Source organism: Pempheris klunzingeri, chromosome 9 (genome assembly GCF_042242105.1).
Source record: "Pempheris klunzingeri isolate RE-2024b chromosome 9, fPemKlu1.hap1, whole genome shotgun sequence".
In the NCBI taxonomy this organism is placed as follows: domain Eukaryota; kingdom Metazoa; phylum Chordata; class Actinopteri; order Acropomatiformes; family Pempheridae; genus Pempheris; species Pempheris klunzingeri.
Window position 1 is genome coordinate 16156431 of NC_092020.1, and position 17120 is coordinate 16173550.

Consider the following 17120-nt stretch of genomic DNA (forward strand, 5'->3'; position numbering starts at 1 on the left):
TTTATGGTGTTATTCCAATAAACCACCTCTGACAGCTTTGAAAACCCAGATATCAATGTGTTGTTTCCTCACTGGGTGAGTAATGGTACACTATGAGGGCAAAAGTCTGTAGACATCCAAATGTTACACCCCTGTGTCAGTGATGGGCACCTCTTCACTCTTTTTGGAACGTTTTCCACAAGATGTTTTGCATGTCGTCCCACCCAGCATGGACCAAGACAGAAAACCGCCCACCTCTGAGTCTGGTTCTGTTTGAGGTTTCTTCCTGTTAAAGGGGAGTTTTTCCTGCCACTGTCACCTAGTACCTGATGCTTGATGCTTGGTCATGTGGAGATTCTTTGGGTCTCTCTCTTAATTTAAGAGTTTGGTCTAGACCTGCTTTTGATGGAAAGCATCTTGAAATAACACTTGTTATGAATTGGCGCTATATAAACAAAGATTGATTGATTGATTGATTGATGGTGACTCTGAATTAAGATTTTCCTCTGGTCAAACTTCCCAAAGGTGCTGTGTGTGGTTGAGGTCAGAGCTGGAGCTCTTCCACACCAAACTGGGGAAACCATGTCTGCATGGACCTGGCTTTGTGTACAGAGGGATCGTCACGTTGAACCAGGAGTGTCTTCCCCAAACTGTGGTCTGAAATATTGTTGCATTAAAGGAGACTCCACTGATATTACATTTGAAGGTCAGTTCACTTGATTACAGCTCAACCTGCGGAAACAGTTGTATAATGTTGACGTTATATTTATCAAGTCAGAAAATGAATAAATAAAAATACATAATAACAATAATAAGTCTTTCAGTTTGAGCTTGGAAACTATTTATAGCAGAAAATGTGTGTTAAAAGATGAGGATGTGGGCCTTTACCAGGCAGGGAGGCTGAAACAAAAAGATTAAACTGCATCATGGGAAGTGTAGGATTCAGCCCCTTTAAGATTTCCTCTTACCCACACCCATGTGAACAAAGGTGTCCATGTACATTTGGCCATGTAGTCCCACCAAACAGGATTTCACAGTTATTTGGATTATATTTCTACGCAACACCTTCAAACTTCGTTTTTCAGGGGCTTCTGGTTTTGATTCATCATATCTAGATAATTCTGTATTTGTGCTTTGTTAGAGCTGATGCTACATTTCCCTGATTCAAGTGCACAGTAACTACACAGGGTGTGCAGACAAAAACAAAAAGCATCCCAACCCAGGAGCTGGTGAGAAGTTGGTAGTCTGACCCCGAGTCTCTCCCCGGGCCTGCTAATGCCTCCCTGAGCTGTTGTTTGCAGATGTTCATTAGCATTTGGATGTAGCTGTCCGTCAGCCAGCTCCTCCTCCTGCGCTTTGATTGGGCACGCTGTTACTGGAGCTGTCAGCTCGGCTCTGGGAAGGTTTCCTCTGCTCTCTCAATTCAGTCTTCAGCTGCACACCGACCGACTGCAGCCAGCGGCAGTCCTTCCTTTTCTTTTGCCTTTGTTCGCTAGCCTGGAAAGCACCAAGAAAAAACAGAGCCGCATCCATGCAGTAGCACACTTTTTTGGAAAATGATCATCTGTACGAATAAAATGGAGTATCCCCTAAGAACCCAGTGCCAGCGAGTCCAGAAACAGGTATGTTAAAGCTGACAATAGACGAAGATGTTGGAAATGAAGTTAAGTTAGTTTTAACGCAGTTAAAGCTAGCGGCTAACAGGGTAGCCTGACTAACGTTCATTCATTTGGATTATATTACATGTTAAATAAAGCTCGTCTCTTAACCACTCAACTTTAACAGCCTCACTGGCTTTTTAAGCTTTAAATGACCCGGGTTAACAGCTTACAGCAACCTGTATGATAAAAGACAGCGGTAGCAGTTTTTATAATCTCTAAACTTTCTAACAGTGTCAGCCTCTGTCGTTAACTGTAGTTAGCTAACCGATAAACTTCTCATCTAGCTAACGTTAGCTAACTCAGCTAACGGTTTACCGAGCCAACATGCTAGACTTAAACCACCACTGAAAATACTATAAAATGACTTTTTATGGTTTAATTCAGGCTTGAGGAGTGCTACATTTCCTCACCGCCAAGAAACATTTTATAGTTTCCATCTTCAGCCTTTAAAATGTCACGTAAACCTCGCAACATCTCACCAGAGGCATTAAAATAAGCTAACTAACGTCGAGCATTTATGCTAAATATGAACATTTTAAGTAAAATTAGCCATCTTCTGTTAATTATCTGGTTGTGTCGTTAAAGCCCACAGACAATGTAACGAAGACTCTGGCTTTGTTGGTTCAGCAGAGATGATTTAAGTAGTTATCATTATGTATATATACATGATTATGTTTAACTTTCACTCATATTTGGTGAAATGCTAATGTTTGGGTGCAGAGAGGCTTCAGTGTGAGGATGAAGGTGTAGGTGAGGATGACATCATCTGAGGATTTGGGACAAAAGTGTCCGTCAGTCAGCAAGGAGGCTGTGAAGTAATGCAGTGCCATTTATTGACCATGATTAGGACTTAAGGGCGGATGGAGAGGACACCACAGTGTAAACGCGTTTAATCCGCGAGGACAGATGAGGATTGTTCAGTTTTTCCTGCCTGCAGTCCGTCTAAATGTTGGCGACTGTTATTGTGCTGTTTTTGCTGGCTGAACTGGACTGCCAATCAAAGTTGTTTTTCTCCTCTGTCGCTGTTGTTCATTTTGCAACAGAAGGGGGGCGCTGTCTCAAGTGCGGTCCAAAAAGGCATGTTTGCTGCAGATTAGAGTCTAGAAATGGAACAAAACAGGGAGGAATGTGAGCAGCAAGGGATTCAAAAATCTCATCTCTGGTTTCAAGTCCAATCTGTACTACTTTTAGCCACCCTTTTATTGTCATCTATATGGTATTTATACTGTACATGCCATTTGATGTACATAGTTGTCTGTACCTGGGGACAAACAATCTGTATTTGCATGAGACCAATGGGGCTGCAAAGGAGAATAACCCTGTGAGCTTACAACAACATAAAGCACTTGCATCCCAAAGTTGTCTGTAAAAATTAACAAATATTTGGCATGCATTTAAGCACCACCAAATTTGAACGCCTGACTTTGATAGGATAATCTACACGCCCCTAGCTTGTTGTGAATGAGACGAGTAATGAATAACCCTGTTATCAGTGAAAGTCTTTTGTGACTGCGTCTCCCCCTTGCTCTACCTGCCTGCCGTGTTTTCTGACAGGTCGAATCACTCATCTGCTGTATGTGGGCTCAGCTTTCTGTCTTTTGTTTTTCATCCTGCAGCACAGTGTTTTGTTTGTCTTGGTTGTGTTGTATGTGCTGTCCTACCCAGCAGCTCCTTTCCCTCCCCTCTCCTCCCCTCTCCAAACATCTTTGGGCTGCAGCTGGGTTGTTTTTTAGCGCTACTCCCTGAGTTCAGGTTGCAGAGCCAAAATTGGCCCCGGCTGCTTGTGTTTCCGGTGATGAAGGTGGTGGTGGGGGGGTGTTAATGCCACCAGGACACCAGTGCATGATAAGGACGGACCCCTCCTCAGGCTCAATCGGAATGCAGATTAAATGTCCTCGTCCTGTATCTGCAGCAGCCCCCCCTCTTCCTTCTCCTCCTGCAGCCCACCAACACCACACACACACACACACACACACACACACACACACACACACACACACACACACACACACACACACACAGACACTACATGCGCACATGCATGTCTCATCTCAAGCTGACACATTTACCCTTGGAAGACTGCTGGCATTATTTTTCCACTTCTTTGTGTGTTATCTTAGTCCTGCGCTCTCCTTCATACTCCTACCTGTACAGTGCTGCTGTTTTGTTTGTCAGCCTGCTATCAAAGCCTGTCTTTGTCTCCATTTACCTTTCCACCCCTCAATGACGTCACCCTTGTTTTTCATTTCATCCTCCTTGCCTCTTGCTCCTCTCTGATCAATAAACAAATGACCTCTCCTGTGTTGGGAAGGGATTTTTTTTTTTGAATGTCAAATGATCTGCACCTGTGGATTTTTGTCCACAACAGGCCCTCTGTGAGTTGTTTTTCTTTTTTCTCTTATTATTTGCAGCCGGGCCACTAGTTTGAATTCATCTTGTGATTTGAATACAGCAGTGCTCTAATATCAACATCACCGTCTCGCTTTTGTCACCCTCCAGCTTGTTTTTGACTAGGCAGAAATAGCTTTGTTTCAAAAATCAGTTGCTGCTGGGCGTACTGTAAGCAGAATAAATAGGTCTGTGTGCACAAAGCCTTAATGTGCTTGTGCTTTATCAGACTGTTTGCATCTATGTGAAACCAAAATATGCTTTGTAATAGCATACACAGTCGCCTAAACAATGATTAGTTCCCTTTTTTGCTTTATAATTCCACCCACGCACGTTTGCTACCAGATTTTTTTTTTCCCTTTTCATGCGGGTATTTTTTTCATGTGGGTGGACAATAAGGAGTGTATCGCCTTATCAAAAGTACTGCTGTGTGCAGCTTTTATGGCTTGTTTTCAGGCAATAAAGATGAAGCCGTTTAGATTGATGTCTAGACATGGCTTGGACAGAAGATGTCTGTCTAAACATCATATATATCATATATCATGTATATTATATCACATGTATTGATTAGTTTTGATGAAAATGTTTTTCACATAATGTCAGATGGATCACACTTTCTTCAACACAGAAATAGAAGTTCCTTTATGTGTTCAGTATATATGTCATATTTAAAATGAGTTTTACCGTTTTTTTCAGTATTTCACAATCTGGGAATGTTTTGAAATTTACACATTGTCATTAATTTACTGTATATTGTCTTGAACTGTAGATTTAGTTTTAATTTAGCTTGTGTTTTAAGGTATTCTCTGTTAAAACTGTAGGATGTGTCATTTCCTGCTCTGCGGCTGCTCACATCAATAGTTCCTGTTTCTATTTGACTTTTTCTGTCGTATGTGTCCAGACTTGTTTATGAAATTTCATAAAGCACCAATTTCCTTCTTGATTGTGTGATGCCAGTGATGACAAATCCCATCTCCTCGGTCCGTATGGGAGTAAGTGTTGTCATTTATTTTACCATTCTAGTCACTATTGTCGATTTGACAGACTAAATAAATGATAGAACCAGCCAGTTAAATGGTCACTAGCTTGTGGAGGTTTGAGGTGAGAATCTTTTCCTTTCTGCGTGTATTTTGGCGAGAATGCAGCCGGTTTATCACCTGGCTGTACAGCCCAGTAAAGCCCAGTGTGGGCAGAGGTGTCCTGTGTGGGAGCAGAGTTCCCTGTGTGCTACACAAGTCTGTCATTTCAACGTGAACTAGTCTAGAAACAACAGTAACCTTTTGCTGAATTACTTCTCACAGACATTGTTTTCCCTCACGCTTTGATCAAGGAGCTTCAACACAGTCCCACTGGAGCAGGCAGAGGTCTGAGCCTTGCTTAGGGACACTTCAGCAGGGAGAACACCTGTGTTGAGCCCAGGTTCACTGCGTCACCTGGTTGCTCATGATGTCCAACTTTGATAAAGTTTTGTCAGAGCATCAGTGGGATCCATAGACAGTATAAAAGACATGGTCTGAACAGTGAAGCTGATGTAAAAGTGCTTTAAACCTACATTCTCTCTAATGACCAACGGAGGCCGACTACACTAGCTCTAAAAATGAAGTCCAATTGTATGGAAGTCTACAAGGAAAATGACCCTACTAGTCACTTGAATTTTACTGCAGTAAACATGTTTTATTATGAGTTTATAATCTAAATCACTGTTTTCAAGTCTTCGTCAATACAGCATGATAAGTTTGTAAATTATGGTACCATTTAGAGCAAAAAATAAAGCTGCTTTAGTCTAACTAATCACTAACTAACCAATCAGAGGTGGGTCATGCATAAACCTAACCAACGAGAAGAAGGGGCTTTGCAAAATGAACCTCACTTCTGGCTCTAAAACCAAGATCGGGATGACCAAAACGCCAAACTCGAGGCATCAAAATTGCAGTCCACAAACCAATGGATGACGTCACAGTGGCTCCATCCACTTCTTCAATATACTTCTTTCATATTTCCGGTCTGTTTTTAACACACTGTTGATATTTGGGAAGACTGGCACAGGTCTGAAATCTGAAATGCATTTCATACTTTGGACAGTCGCAAAATGTATTTTGTAAAGTACAAAAAAGCATGTTAATACTAGAACCAGACTGATGCATTGGCTGCAGATATTATCAGCACACTACGATAGGTAACAAGAAATTGCAGAACCACCATGCCAAAGATATGTTGAAGCAATTTACAAACAATCTTGCTTTTATGGTAGTGTTTTCGAGTGAGCAAATCTATCAAAGGTAACATATCGAGTGCATTGTCTACGTCTTGGTCTAAATTCTTCAATAACCACATTTAAGGAATCCCCACAAAAAACGTATGTTTAAAAAAAATTTGTTTAATGTATATTTATCAGAATTTTCTAAACTCTCAAATATTGATACCTGCTTCAGTTGGTTATACTACAGTAATTTCTTGCATGTCTGATTGGATCATTCATGATCCTATCCTAGCTTATTCGACAGTGGCAGGCTTACAGTATGGGTCCTTGACAATTTGCTCTCAAAGTATGTTTTCTTAATGGTGTAGGTCTCTGAAATGCCTCGTCCTTTCATTCACCAAGACAGTCGGTGCCTGATGGAGCAGTAACCTAAATTCTGCAGCTCAGCATACTAATGAGTGGCTCTTGTGTTTGCAGAGAGATACTTGTTTGAATGTGCTCTCGTCAATAGGTCTTTGATTGGCAGGCACCTGTGTGCGCTACATACCCTCCAGCCTATTTCCCATGTATGCTGGCAAGCGATCTGGGCCTGTGTCTGAGCGTGTTTTTTTTATCCTCCTGTTCCTTTTTAGATCTGCTTCTCTCTTTCTTTCTGTAAACACTGAGATTAGGGAGATATAAACATCAGGTTGTGACTGATTGGTTTAACATGTAGTATGTTAACATGTCCTCTAAGATCTGAGCGTGGGCTCTATTTAGGTCAAGAGGTGGAGCCTCATTCAGGATCATAAGGAAAATCTCGTCCACTGCAGGGAGAAGTGAAATACCACATGGAGCTACCAGCCAGATAAACGTGGCGCCGAATGCCAAAGAGCTGTGCGGGGATGAAATTAAGTAACTCCCGCTAATCACCATTCACCCAAACTATCTGTGACATAAGTGTAGATGTTTGTAATTTAACAGGACAGTGATGATCCTAGACAGCAGTTTGTACTGTTCAAAGAGGTCTTGGCCAACATTCGTACAGTTCAAACTGCAGTGAACCATTTGGCTTTGATGAGCGCCGTGGACTCGGGTTTCACATACAGGCGAACTGAGTGCGAGGCAGAGCTCCCAAACACCTTTTCCTAGAGGCCGTTGTATGATGGTGAGAGAAGTAATAAATGGCTGTGCCTATGAGGGCAGGCCAGCTACCCTCTCCACATGGGTCTGTTTCTCTTGGCCTCAGGCTCCTCAGCCCGGTCGCTCCTATGTTTGTGTGTTTGGTCTCATCCACTTCTTTGCTGTTGCGGAGCTTCCCTCTTCAAGGCCTCCTAAGACCAACTTTCACATTAGTTCCTTCATGTGCGGTTCCTCCCAGCCTGTAAATCCCCCTTTTCAAAGGACAGCTTTGGGTGTTTTTTCCTGGTTTCAGCCCTGTATCAGACAGTTTGTTTTTGTTCACTGCACTCACTTTCAATTCACAGAAGTAGATATATGTTAATCAATGTTGCTTCAGCTAAGTTTCATGATAACATGGTTGAACTGTATGAAGCATCACACCCTGCCACAGCCAACTTGAGTTGTTGTCTGTGTGCCTGTCAAGCTCCCAGCCGAGCGCCCTTGTTTGCTTGTTTTATTTGGAGACAGAATAATGTAAGGAATGCACTCACTTGCCAGTGGCGCCGGCATCACAGCATCACGGCTGCTGTTCTCCCAAGACTGCCTCTTTTCAGCTGATTTAAGGTGTGGAACATGACTCCAGTCCAAAGCCCAGACTGAGCCATCACATGGCGTGGACACTGAAGTCCAACCTCATCCTGAGCCAACCTGCTTTGGCTACAAAATGAGGTCTAAAAATTCCCTCAAAGGACAGTCGATGTTGGTTTTCCAATAAAGACATTAATCACTGTCTGTGGCTGCTAGTGCTCCAACTAATTTTTATTTTATTTTCTTAATCTTTAACCTCAATCTTTTCTTAGTCTACTGATTACTCACTCCGTTAGCTGATTGATTTTTTTTTTTTTTTGTCTATAAAATGTCCTACGGCCCTTGGTCTAGCATGTTTACTCTGGATTTTGGACTGTTGGCTAGACAAAACAAGCAATAATTTTTCATTTTCAGTGACATCATACAGAGACGAGCAGCTAGTCCTCATATTCGAGCAGCTGCAAGCAGCATATTTTGAGGATCTTTGCTTTAAAATGATGATAAAAATGTATGCCACTTAAGTTTTGTTTTGTTTTTTGCTCCACAAATCCATTAATTGACTTTTCAGCTCAGTGCCTCACTTCCTGCTGCTGCTGCCTCGCCACCACACACTTGGTCACACTGAAAAAATGTATTTGTGCTGCATTAAGAAGCAGCTCTGTGTTTTCGAGACCAACCTGCTCCCTCCTCTCTGTCCTGGTTTCTGTAGGTGATGGTGAACGGTGAGAAGGAGCGAATGTCGCTGCTGTTCATGAAGGCTCTGGTCAGCAGGGGGAACGTGGACGCCGTATCCCAGCAGATGGCCTCTCACCCTCAGTATTTGGAGAGCTTCCTGCGCACACAGCATTACATCCTGCACATGGACGGCCCCCTGCCGCTGCCATACCGCCATTACATCGCCATTATGGTCAGTGACCAGGCTGTTCTTGTTTTTTGTTTTTTTTTATCTCTCTCTCTCTCTCTCTCTCTCTCTCTCTCTCTCTCTCTCTCTCTCTCTCTCTCTCTCTCTCTCTCTCTCTCTCTCTCTCTCTCTCTCTCTCTCTCTCTCTCTCTCTCTCTCTCTCTCTCTCTCTATCTATCTATCTATCCAGAATCTCACCAGCTGGCCTCCCACTGTACATGTAGCTAAACAAACACATGGTAGTTTGGGAATATGTTATGGCAGCAAGAATCACCTGGGATTGTACTTGTACTATTCAAAATTAAAGAATAACAAGCTCTCAGGTCTGTGTTAATTTCTCTGAATCAGTCTGCTCAACTTCCTCTGCGCTCGACTTTCAGGCTGCAGCACGACATCACTGCAACTATCTGGTGTATCTGCACTCAGCCCAGTTTCTGAGGGTGGGCGGGGACCCTCTGTGGCTGCAGGGTTTAGAGGCGGCGCCCCCTCGCCTTCGTCTCCTCGACCACATCAACAAGGTGCTGGCCCACCAACCCTGGCTCACTGCCTGTTCACACATCCAGGTACGTCAAAGCCAAACACAAACGCAAACAAACCACACATTATCACTTGCAGAAAATCTGAATTATTTGTCTTCAGAGTTCTCAGGAATCATGAATAAGTATATAGAAAGCCTTAAAGTGATCATGGATCAGTTCACCCGTCTGACCCTGAGCTCTCGTCTCTTTTCCCCTCCAGACGCTGCTGAAGTCGGGTGAGCAGTGCTGGTCGCTGGCTGAGCTCGTGCAGGCGGTGGTGATCCTGGCCCACTGCCACTCCCTCTGCAGCTTTGTGTTTGGATGCGACACAGACTCGGACTTTGTCCCCATCTCCAAATCTCCTAACGGTACCCCGCCGACCTTCTGCCCCTTTGATGCTGCCAACGGCAACACCAACGTGCCTCAGTCACTCGCCACTCCCTCTGAACACATAACACGCCGACGGGTAAACAAATCAGATTTGTGTTTTTTTACAATAAAAGTAATAAAGAATTACAAATACTCTTGAAATAAACCTTCAAAGTACATTTGCCTTGGTTTGTTAAATGCTGTTTTTATGTAAAATGTTGTGGAAATAGAAAAGCAGGGCCGCAACTACAGATTGAAATACTACTATAATAACTAATACTAGTGAAATAATCCAAGGCAATTAATCAGTTATAAACATTGTTATTAGTTAATTGACTAATCTTTCGGCATAATCATACAGTGAATTACAGGACATCTTGTGAGCTTTTCAGAAGGATTTTTTTGCATTTCGGTTTATTTTTACTTGAGATTATGACTTTTCTGTAGATTCAGAACACACAATCCCTTATATAAAGGATGAACATAAACCAGAGTTCACACAGTGTGAAACAGTTCAGTTAGTCCAAGCATGTGCCTCTCAGCTTTAGATGCAAATTGATTTAGGACCACTTCTACCTAAAAGAGCTCTTTGTTTAAATATCAGATGAAAGTGTGAGTTGCAGTGGGTTGAGTCTGGTCCTGGTAAGAAACGCAAAGGTTAATTTAAGTTTTAATTTAAGTGCTTTTTCCTGGTGCTTATGTTGACAGTCTCTGGACTCCAGTTGTGACATGGTGTGTCTAAAGGAGAGGATCCAGAAGTCCCAGGAGGAGCGCGAGAAGAGAGAGGAGCGTCTGCTGCAGACACAAACACTCCAGCAAACGGGTAACCCACTTGGCAGATGAACTCAGACACACACAAACAAACTCCATCCATCCATTTTCTATACCGCTTATCCGTCATGGTTGCGGGGGGAGCTGGAGCCTATCCCAGCTGACTTCGGGCGAGAGGCGGGGTACACCCTGAACTGGTCGCCAGCCAATCGCAGGGCCACATACAGACAGACAACCACTCACTCTCACACTCACACCTACGGGCAATTTTCGAGTTACCAATTAACCTAATGTGCATGTCTGCCGGAGTACCCGGAGAGAACCCACGCTAGCATGGGGAGAACATGCAAACTCCACACAGAAAGACCCCGGGTTCAAACTGGGATTCGAACCAGGGACCTTCTTGCTGTGAGGCAACAGTGCTAACCACAGCACCACCATGCTGCACACAAACAATCTCGCACTGATATGCTCCCACTCACTTCTGATGGTTATTTCCAACGTTAAATTAAGTCACATGGTGTGAAACTTGAGCAAATACCACTCATCAGCCACGCTCACTGATGCACTCTCTCTGCCCTCTCTCCATCTCCTTTTGCTTTCATCTGGTCTTTTTTTAGACATGGAAGAAGAGGAGGAGGTGATTTGCTTCGCAGACCCGACGCGTTTTATCACAGACCCTGACTTTTGCTATCAGGAGTTTGCTCGTAGGGAGGAGGACCACTTTCAAGTATTTAGAGTTCAGGTGAGGACGTCACATTTGCGATTGTGTCCGTCGTCAGGTGCTGCTGTCACTACATTTGTGTGTGTGTGTGTGTGTGTGTGTGTGTGTGTGTGTGTGTGTGATGACCAGAGGAAATCCATGAGTCTGATTGGCTGGCAGGTGTCTTAAAGTCTTGTAATGGGACACCTCACACATCCAGTAGCTTCACACAGTTTTAAATAATGTTTTTGGTGTCTGTATTAGACTGTAACCTTACCAGTCCTTCACAAAGCTTTTTATGTTTTTAAAAGTACCAGCAGTTTATACAAGTATGTTTAATAGTCATTTACAACGGGTTTGTATAAGGAAACGAAGGTTGAAGCTCCTTCATGCCACACACAAATCATATAAACAGATCATTAGAACGAAAAAATTACAATACATACAGTTATTTATGTATATAGTCATATACACCCAGGAGATAATTCAGATATTCTTTGAAATTGTGTCTGGATGAATGTAAACGGCAGCATCAAGATTGAGATGACAAAAATGTCTTCATCTTAACTTAAATTTTGACATCTGGGAAACTGTCAATTGTCTATCAACTCCACACTGCTGTCCTTAATGTCCGGCTGTCCTAACAGTGAACTGGCCTGTGAGATTAACCCTTTTTCACACATCTAGCACACTTTTTTCTGCTCACAAACACTCTTCAGGTTTGTTATTTGATTTCTCCACATTCAAATAGCATCACAGTCAGAAGCAGGTTCATTAGACCTCCAGGTTTGCCAGTGGATAAATTAAGATGGAACTTTAGTGCCTGCGGTCAGATAGCCTCGGGTCCGAATAGGTTCTTCTTTTTGACATTTCAACTAATTGGTCGGTAGTTTAGGACCTTTAAAGTGGTATACTGTACTTCAGTGGTTTCCAACTCTACAATGGGGCACAAGGTAAACCTGAGAGATCACAAAATGACTGCAAAAGAATTATGTTTTGTCACACTGTAGTTCTTAATGTTCTTTGATGTTCTTAACCCTTTATCGGGCAAGGGTCCATATTTGGTAACTTAAGTGGGAGTTCAAAATGCCCCTTGCCTCACCATGAGGCAGTAGAGCTACGAGATTTCTCCAAGCCAATCAGCAACAATCAGGCTACAGACCGACAAGAAACCATATATGGTAACTTCATTGACCTTGATTTTCACCATAAAATTGAAACATTTTTTGAAAAACTCACAAAAGTAAAAAAGTCTTGTAATGACCACCAGTAATGGTCTAGGGTTGAATTTTTGAATTTCTAAGTATTTCAATGAGTGCCCTATAAAGAGTTAAATGCAGTTCCTTAATATTTTCTTAAGAACGGTCTCATTTCATAAGCACTTTGTTATTCTCTTTAAGAACTTCTCAGATGAGAGGGGAATGCTGGCATATATGTAAATTAGGCGTGGCATCATTGATTATTAAGGACCGAAATGTTAATTCAGTTTATTAAACTAAGCATGTTTGCCAACATCAGGGCTGTCTGTCAATTAGCAATATCACAATACATTAGTTGATTTGAAAATTGAAATCCACTTGACCAGTTATAATGAATAAAACACTCAACTTACAGTATTAAAGGCCTGTAACATTTAAGAAAAACATGAAGGCCGACAACAAGAGGTCCAAAAGCGTTTCTAGACAGGAACCTGAAGCAACAGTCGAGGTAAATGATATTAAGAAAGAAAAATTGCTCTCTATGAAATTGGACAGCTCGGACATCTCTTTGGAGACTTGGACTAAGACTTGGTTAAATGAGTAACTTCAGATATAGAAAAAGAACATCTAAGTTATTTCCTCTAGGTGAAAGCCTTTTAAATGTTAACGGTCAAATTTTCTAACTTGTTCTCAACAGACATGATACACGCACCAAAAACAATGGTGACGAGCTAAAATGAACATTAAATGTTATGTTAAACGTTGGATATTGTAAGTAAACCTAGTAAGACTGAAGATCCAAACTGGTTGTCAGAATGCGTTTTAATGACTGAATTTAAATGCTTACTTTTTCACTATAACAATTGTAAGACAGATGTAGTGACGTCAGTCGGTAATTAAGGAGAAATTCAAAAGTTTTTCTTCTTAGAACCTCATTTATTCTATATTTTGTAGGAAAGAACATGAGAATAAAGTTAAGAAAAAACACAAGAACATTTTCCCTAAAATTCTTAAGAAGAAAGCAGCGCTAAAGATGTTTTTGTTTTCTGAAGGTTTGTGAATCCAGCTCCAGGCCTCTAAAACATTCAAATAAAAGAGAGAAAATTAAAGTTCTTTCTTTGGTTGAACTGATCCCAAACCGTAGACATGTGGGGAGGGTTGGAAATTACTGCTGCTCTTGTATCTTAACATTTGATGAGCTCATTTTGTGACTTTAAGGTGAACTGCCAATGTCCAAACGTTACGGCGCTGACTTCAAGGATGTGTTGATTCTGTTCTGCAGGACTATTCATGGGAGGACCACGGCTTCTCCTTAGTCAACAGGTTGTATTCGGACATCGGGCACCTCTTGGACGACCGGTTCAGGAGTGTGACCACCCTCCCCTCGTTGCACAGCCCTGACATGAAGAGGGCGATCTGGAATTACATCCATTGTGTGTTAGGAATACGGTGAGAGGTTGCTCTTATTCTAAGCTCCCTCAAAACCCCCACTTTTCTTTGTGTTTAGTAGATAAATATGTTTGCTTGTGTTTACAGGTATGATGATTATGATTACGGAGAGGTGAACCAGCTGCTGGAGCGGGATTTGAAGCTGTACATTAAGGCTGTGGCCTGTTTTCCAAACGCCACCAAAACTCCCGTGTGTCCGCTGAGTTGGGCTCCTCTTAAAACGTCAGAACGGGTAAGAAGACCTTCGCTCTCCACTGGTTTAACCCTCATCACTACTCCAGCGCTCTGTGTGAACCTTTTTCCATTTTCTCCTCCTCAGATACATGTGAATTTACTAATCATGGAGGCGCGGCTGCAGGCTGAGCTGCTATACGCTCTGAGAGCCATCACCCAGTACATGATAGCCTAAGTGCTCGGAGAGCCGCAAAGCTAAAACTTTCCGCCGGTACAGAGAGACCCAGAGACACGAGGAGGACGAAGAAATTTCAACAGCAGATGCAGGAGTGGGATGAGAGCGGCACTTTGAAGGACACAGCACTCCGTCGTTTGTAGCTGTGCCTCATGTGCTTTTCTGTTTCTCAGATTTAATGTATTTATACCATAGTGTGCCACACCCCACCCTCCTCGCTTACCCTCCCTCCCTTTCCCTCGCCTCCACCTGCAGACCCTCCTGTTGTGAAGTCCTCTCATCAACCATCTCGGCTCTCAAAGGTTATGTGCAATTATCACTAGCGTTGTTTTAATTTTTACCTGTTGTTTTGTGTTCCAGCTCAGTCTGTGAAAAACTGCTGGGTTGTAGCAGTGTGTTACAGTGGCCAATACTCTCCTTTTCTCTCCTTTTGTATTAACTATGCTTTCCCCCCAAAAAAAAAACTTTTTGTAAAAGTTGAATGAATGTTAATGGGAGAACAGGGCCTTTGTTTTTTTCCTTTTCTTTATTTTTGGACAATCCTTGTCAGTGTTGGAGGAGGACATTAAGTGGACCGTGAAGGACGACAGTTGCTCTCCCTAACATTTCGTATTAATGCTGGTCAAGAACAAACACAACAGTGACACTGCTGGAAGTTATCACATCACTATAGTTTCTTTTAATAAGCACTTTTTTTAAACTTTATATATTTATAATGCAAGGTAGCTTGTTAGTAGACATTGAGACGCACGGTGTGTGGGTCTGACGCCTTTCTTGTCCACTGTACGACGTGTAACGAAGATTTTTAGACTGTTTGTCCTCAAACTTTCAGACTTTGCTTTGTTCTCAACCCCTGAGTGATTTCTGAGTGAAGTAACTTCATGCAAGATATTTAAGTGAATTACTGGAAGGATTTTGAAGGTTATGATGTTTGCAAATCACCTAATTTACACCTGATCAGAAAATGTTTAACTAAATTGAAGAGGTCAGTGAGCTGTTTCCTACAGTGAAGATTAAGCTGAGCCACTCGCTAAAGGATTGTTTTGTTTTGTACTGACGCGCTTCAGAAATGATCAAATCAGACTGAATTTAAGACCAAAGGTCGTTAAAAGACTCAACACTTTCAGAGCAGTAGAGCGATGAATTGGCTAGGTGAAAGATGCAGACGTAGATCTGCACTGGTCATGAGTTGAGTCGAGTTTTTGCTCAAAGCTTTGTGTCAAAGCTTTTTTTCGTGAGCTGTATCAAAGCTGATTATCAAGTCAAAATCCACGGTACAATTAGCAAAGCAGAACAATGTGCAAACTAGCTGTTAAAACTGTTGTATCTTTCCTCTGTCTTTTTTATTTTTACAGTTTTTGTAAACTCTAGAGTACTTTTTTTGTTTTGTTTCTGGGTGTGACGGTAGGACCTGCTTGTTGTGCTGCAGCCTGGGTAGATGTAGAGGTGTGACGGACTGTTTATAGAGTTAGACGCTTGTAACCGCAGGATGTAGAAAAGAAACAGAAGTACATATCGACAAAAGCAAAAGCGCTGTTAACACAGGTGCCTTCAGGCTAAAACTGGAGTGCTGCTGAAGTGGAGGGATGGAACTACTGGAGGCTGAATGTGGGCTTTGGTTGCAGCTGGTAAACGCCCCCGACTGACAAAAACGTGTGGCTTCTCCCACATGAATGGGAACTGTGGGTTTTTTTTTTTTGTGTTGGTCAGCACCATTTCTGATAAATATAACGGCTGCAGACGCCCGTGTTTTCTATCAGACACCTTCTACAAGCCCCAGCAACTCAGCAAGAGCCTTTGACACAGATGGATGTTAAAAATGTTCAACTTGAGCAGATTTTAAAAAAATGGACAATTATTTAAAAAAAAAAAAAAAAAACAACCTAAAAAAAAAAGAACAAGTTAAAAGACAAAAAACTGTTTTTTTGAAAATGTGAAGAAATGTTTTCTATAAAGATGCTCTATGAAAATAACACCTGTCTACTGTTTTCTGTCACCTTTAAAGAACCACAACAGTGCTTTTGCATGTTTTTGTCCATTTGCTAAATCACAGAAAACTATGACCAAACATTTTTCTGCAGCGAACTCCCAATTTTCAGACATACTTTGTATCTTCCAGGCGGCCATTTTCAGTTATTTGACTACATTAGAATTCACTTGTCCACATCGTTGTGCATCACTTTTACCCCCCCCAGTTTAAAGACTGTTTTAAAGAGTGAGGATAGGAATACAATATCTTGATAAGACAGCTGTAATTGTTGACTGATTTGAAAATGTACCTCAGATCTCAGTCAGGTGTCACGTCTGCAGGCTGATTTGAATGATTTCACATCCTGAAATGAGTGAAGAGCGGTAGCTGTCCGGGAGGGATTAAAATGCATTAAAGGATAGGTGCACTGTTTTTAATCCGTCTGAAAGCAACATTCACATTCCCATATGCACACTGAAATTCATCATAATGTAGTTTCACTGTAAGTGATTCTGTGTTCCTAAACATTTGACTTGACTTAGTCAAACTGCTGAAGCCTTATTATAGGTTTGGTGAACCTTTGAAATATATTTTTGAACAGAATAAGGACTGTGGATTTTGTTATCCATCACTTACACTAAGATCAAATCAGGAAGCGATCTGTTCACGGCCTGTATGTAGAGGAGGAATGATCTCGGTGTATACATGGGGGTGTTATCTCAAGACAGACTAGACAAAACCTCTAAATACATGTTATTTATCATAAAGTCAAAACTAGTAGAAAATGTACATAATTGGTATTGTCATTGTAGAAAACAGGAAGTTAACCTTTATATTTTAATTTGGCAACAAAAACATTTTATTAGTGTTATGTATTATTATAACTGACGGTACATTTATTTGAGCTACTATATG

At 41.8% G+C, this 17120-nt stretch overlaps 1 protein-coding gene across 1 annotated transcript; it reads left to right on the plus strand.

The window, feature by feature from the left end:
- Positions 1 to 1411: 1411 nt before the first annotated feature.
- On the plus strand, positions 1412 to 16209 carry sesn4 (sestrin 4). The gene is made up of 9 exons (XM_070836940.1): positions 1412 to 1601; positions 8627 to 8824; positions 9199 to 9381; positions 9557 to 9802; positions 10414 to 10528; positions 11097 to 11221; positions 13661 to 13827; positions 13915 to 14059; positions 14147 to 16209. The coding sequence occupies exons 1-9, from the start codon at positions 1536 to 1538 to the stop codon at positions 14234 to 14236; spliced, it is 1335 nt and encodes a 444-aa protein (XP_070693041.1). The 5' UTR covers positions 1412 to 1535; the 3' UTR covers positions 14237 to 16209.
- Positions 16210 to 17120: the final 911 nt, after the last annotated feature.

What these genes read in the sequence shown, in the direction of transcription:
- sesn4 (XM_070836940.1), top strand. Translation starts at nt 1,536, where the DNA reads ATGATCATCTGTACGAATAAAATGGAGTATCCCCTAAGAACCCAGTGC. An exon ending in GCCATTACATCGCCATTATG is followed by an intron (nt 8,825 to 9,198) that starts GTCAGTGACCAG and finishes CTCGACTTTCAG; the next exon opens with GCTGCAGCACGACATCACTG. An exon ending in CATTGTGTGTTAGGAATACG is followed by an intron (nt 13,828 to 13,914) that starts GTGAGAGGTTGC and finishes TTGTGTTTACAG; the next exon opens with GTATGATGATTATGATTACG.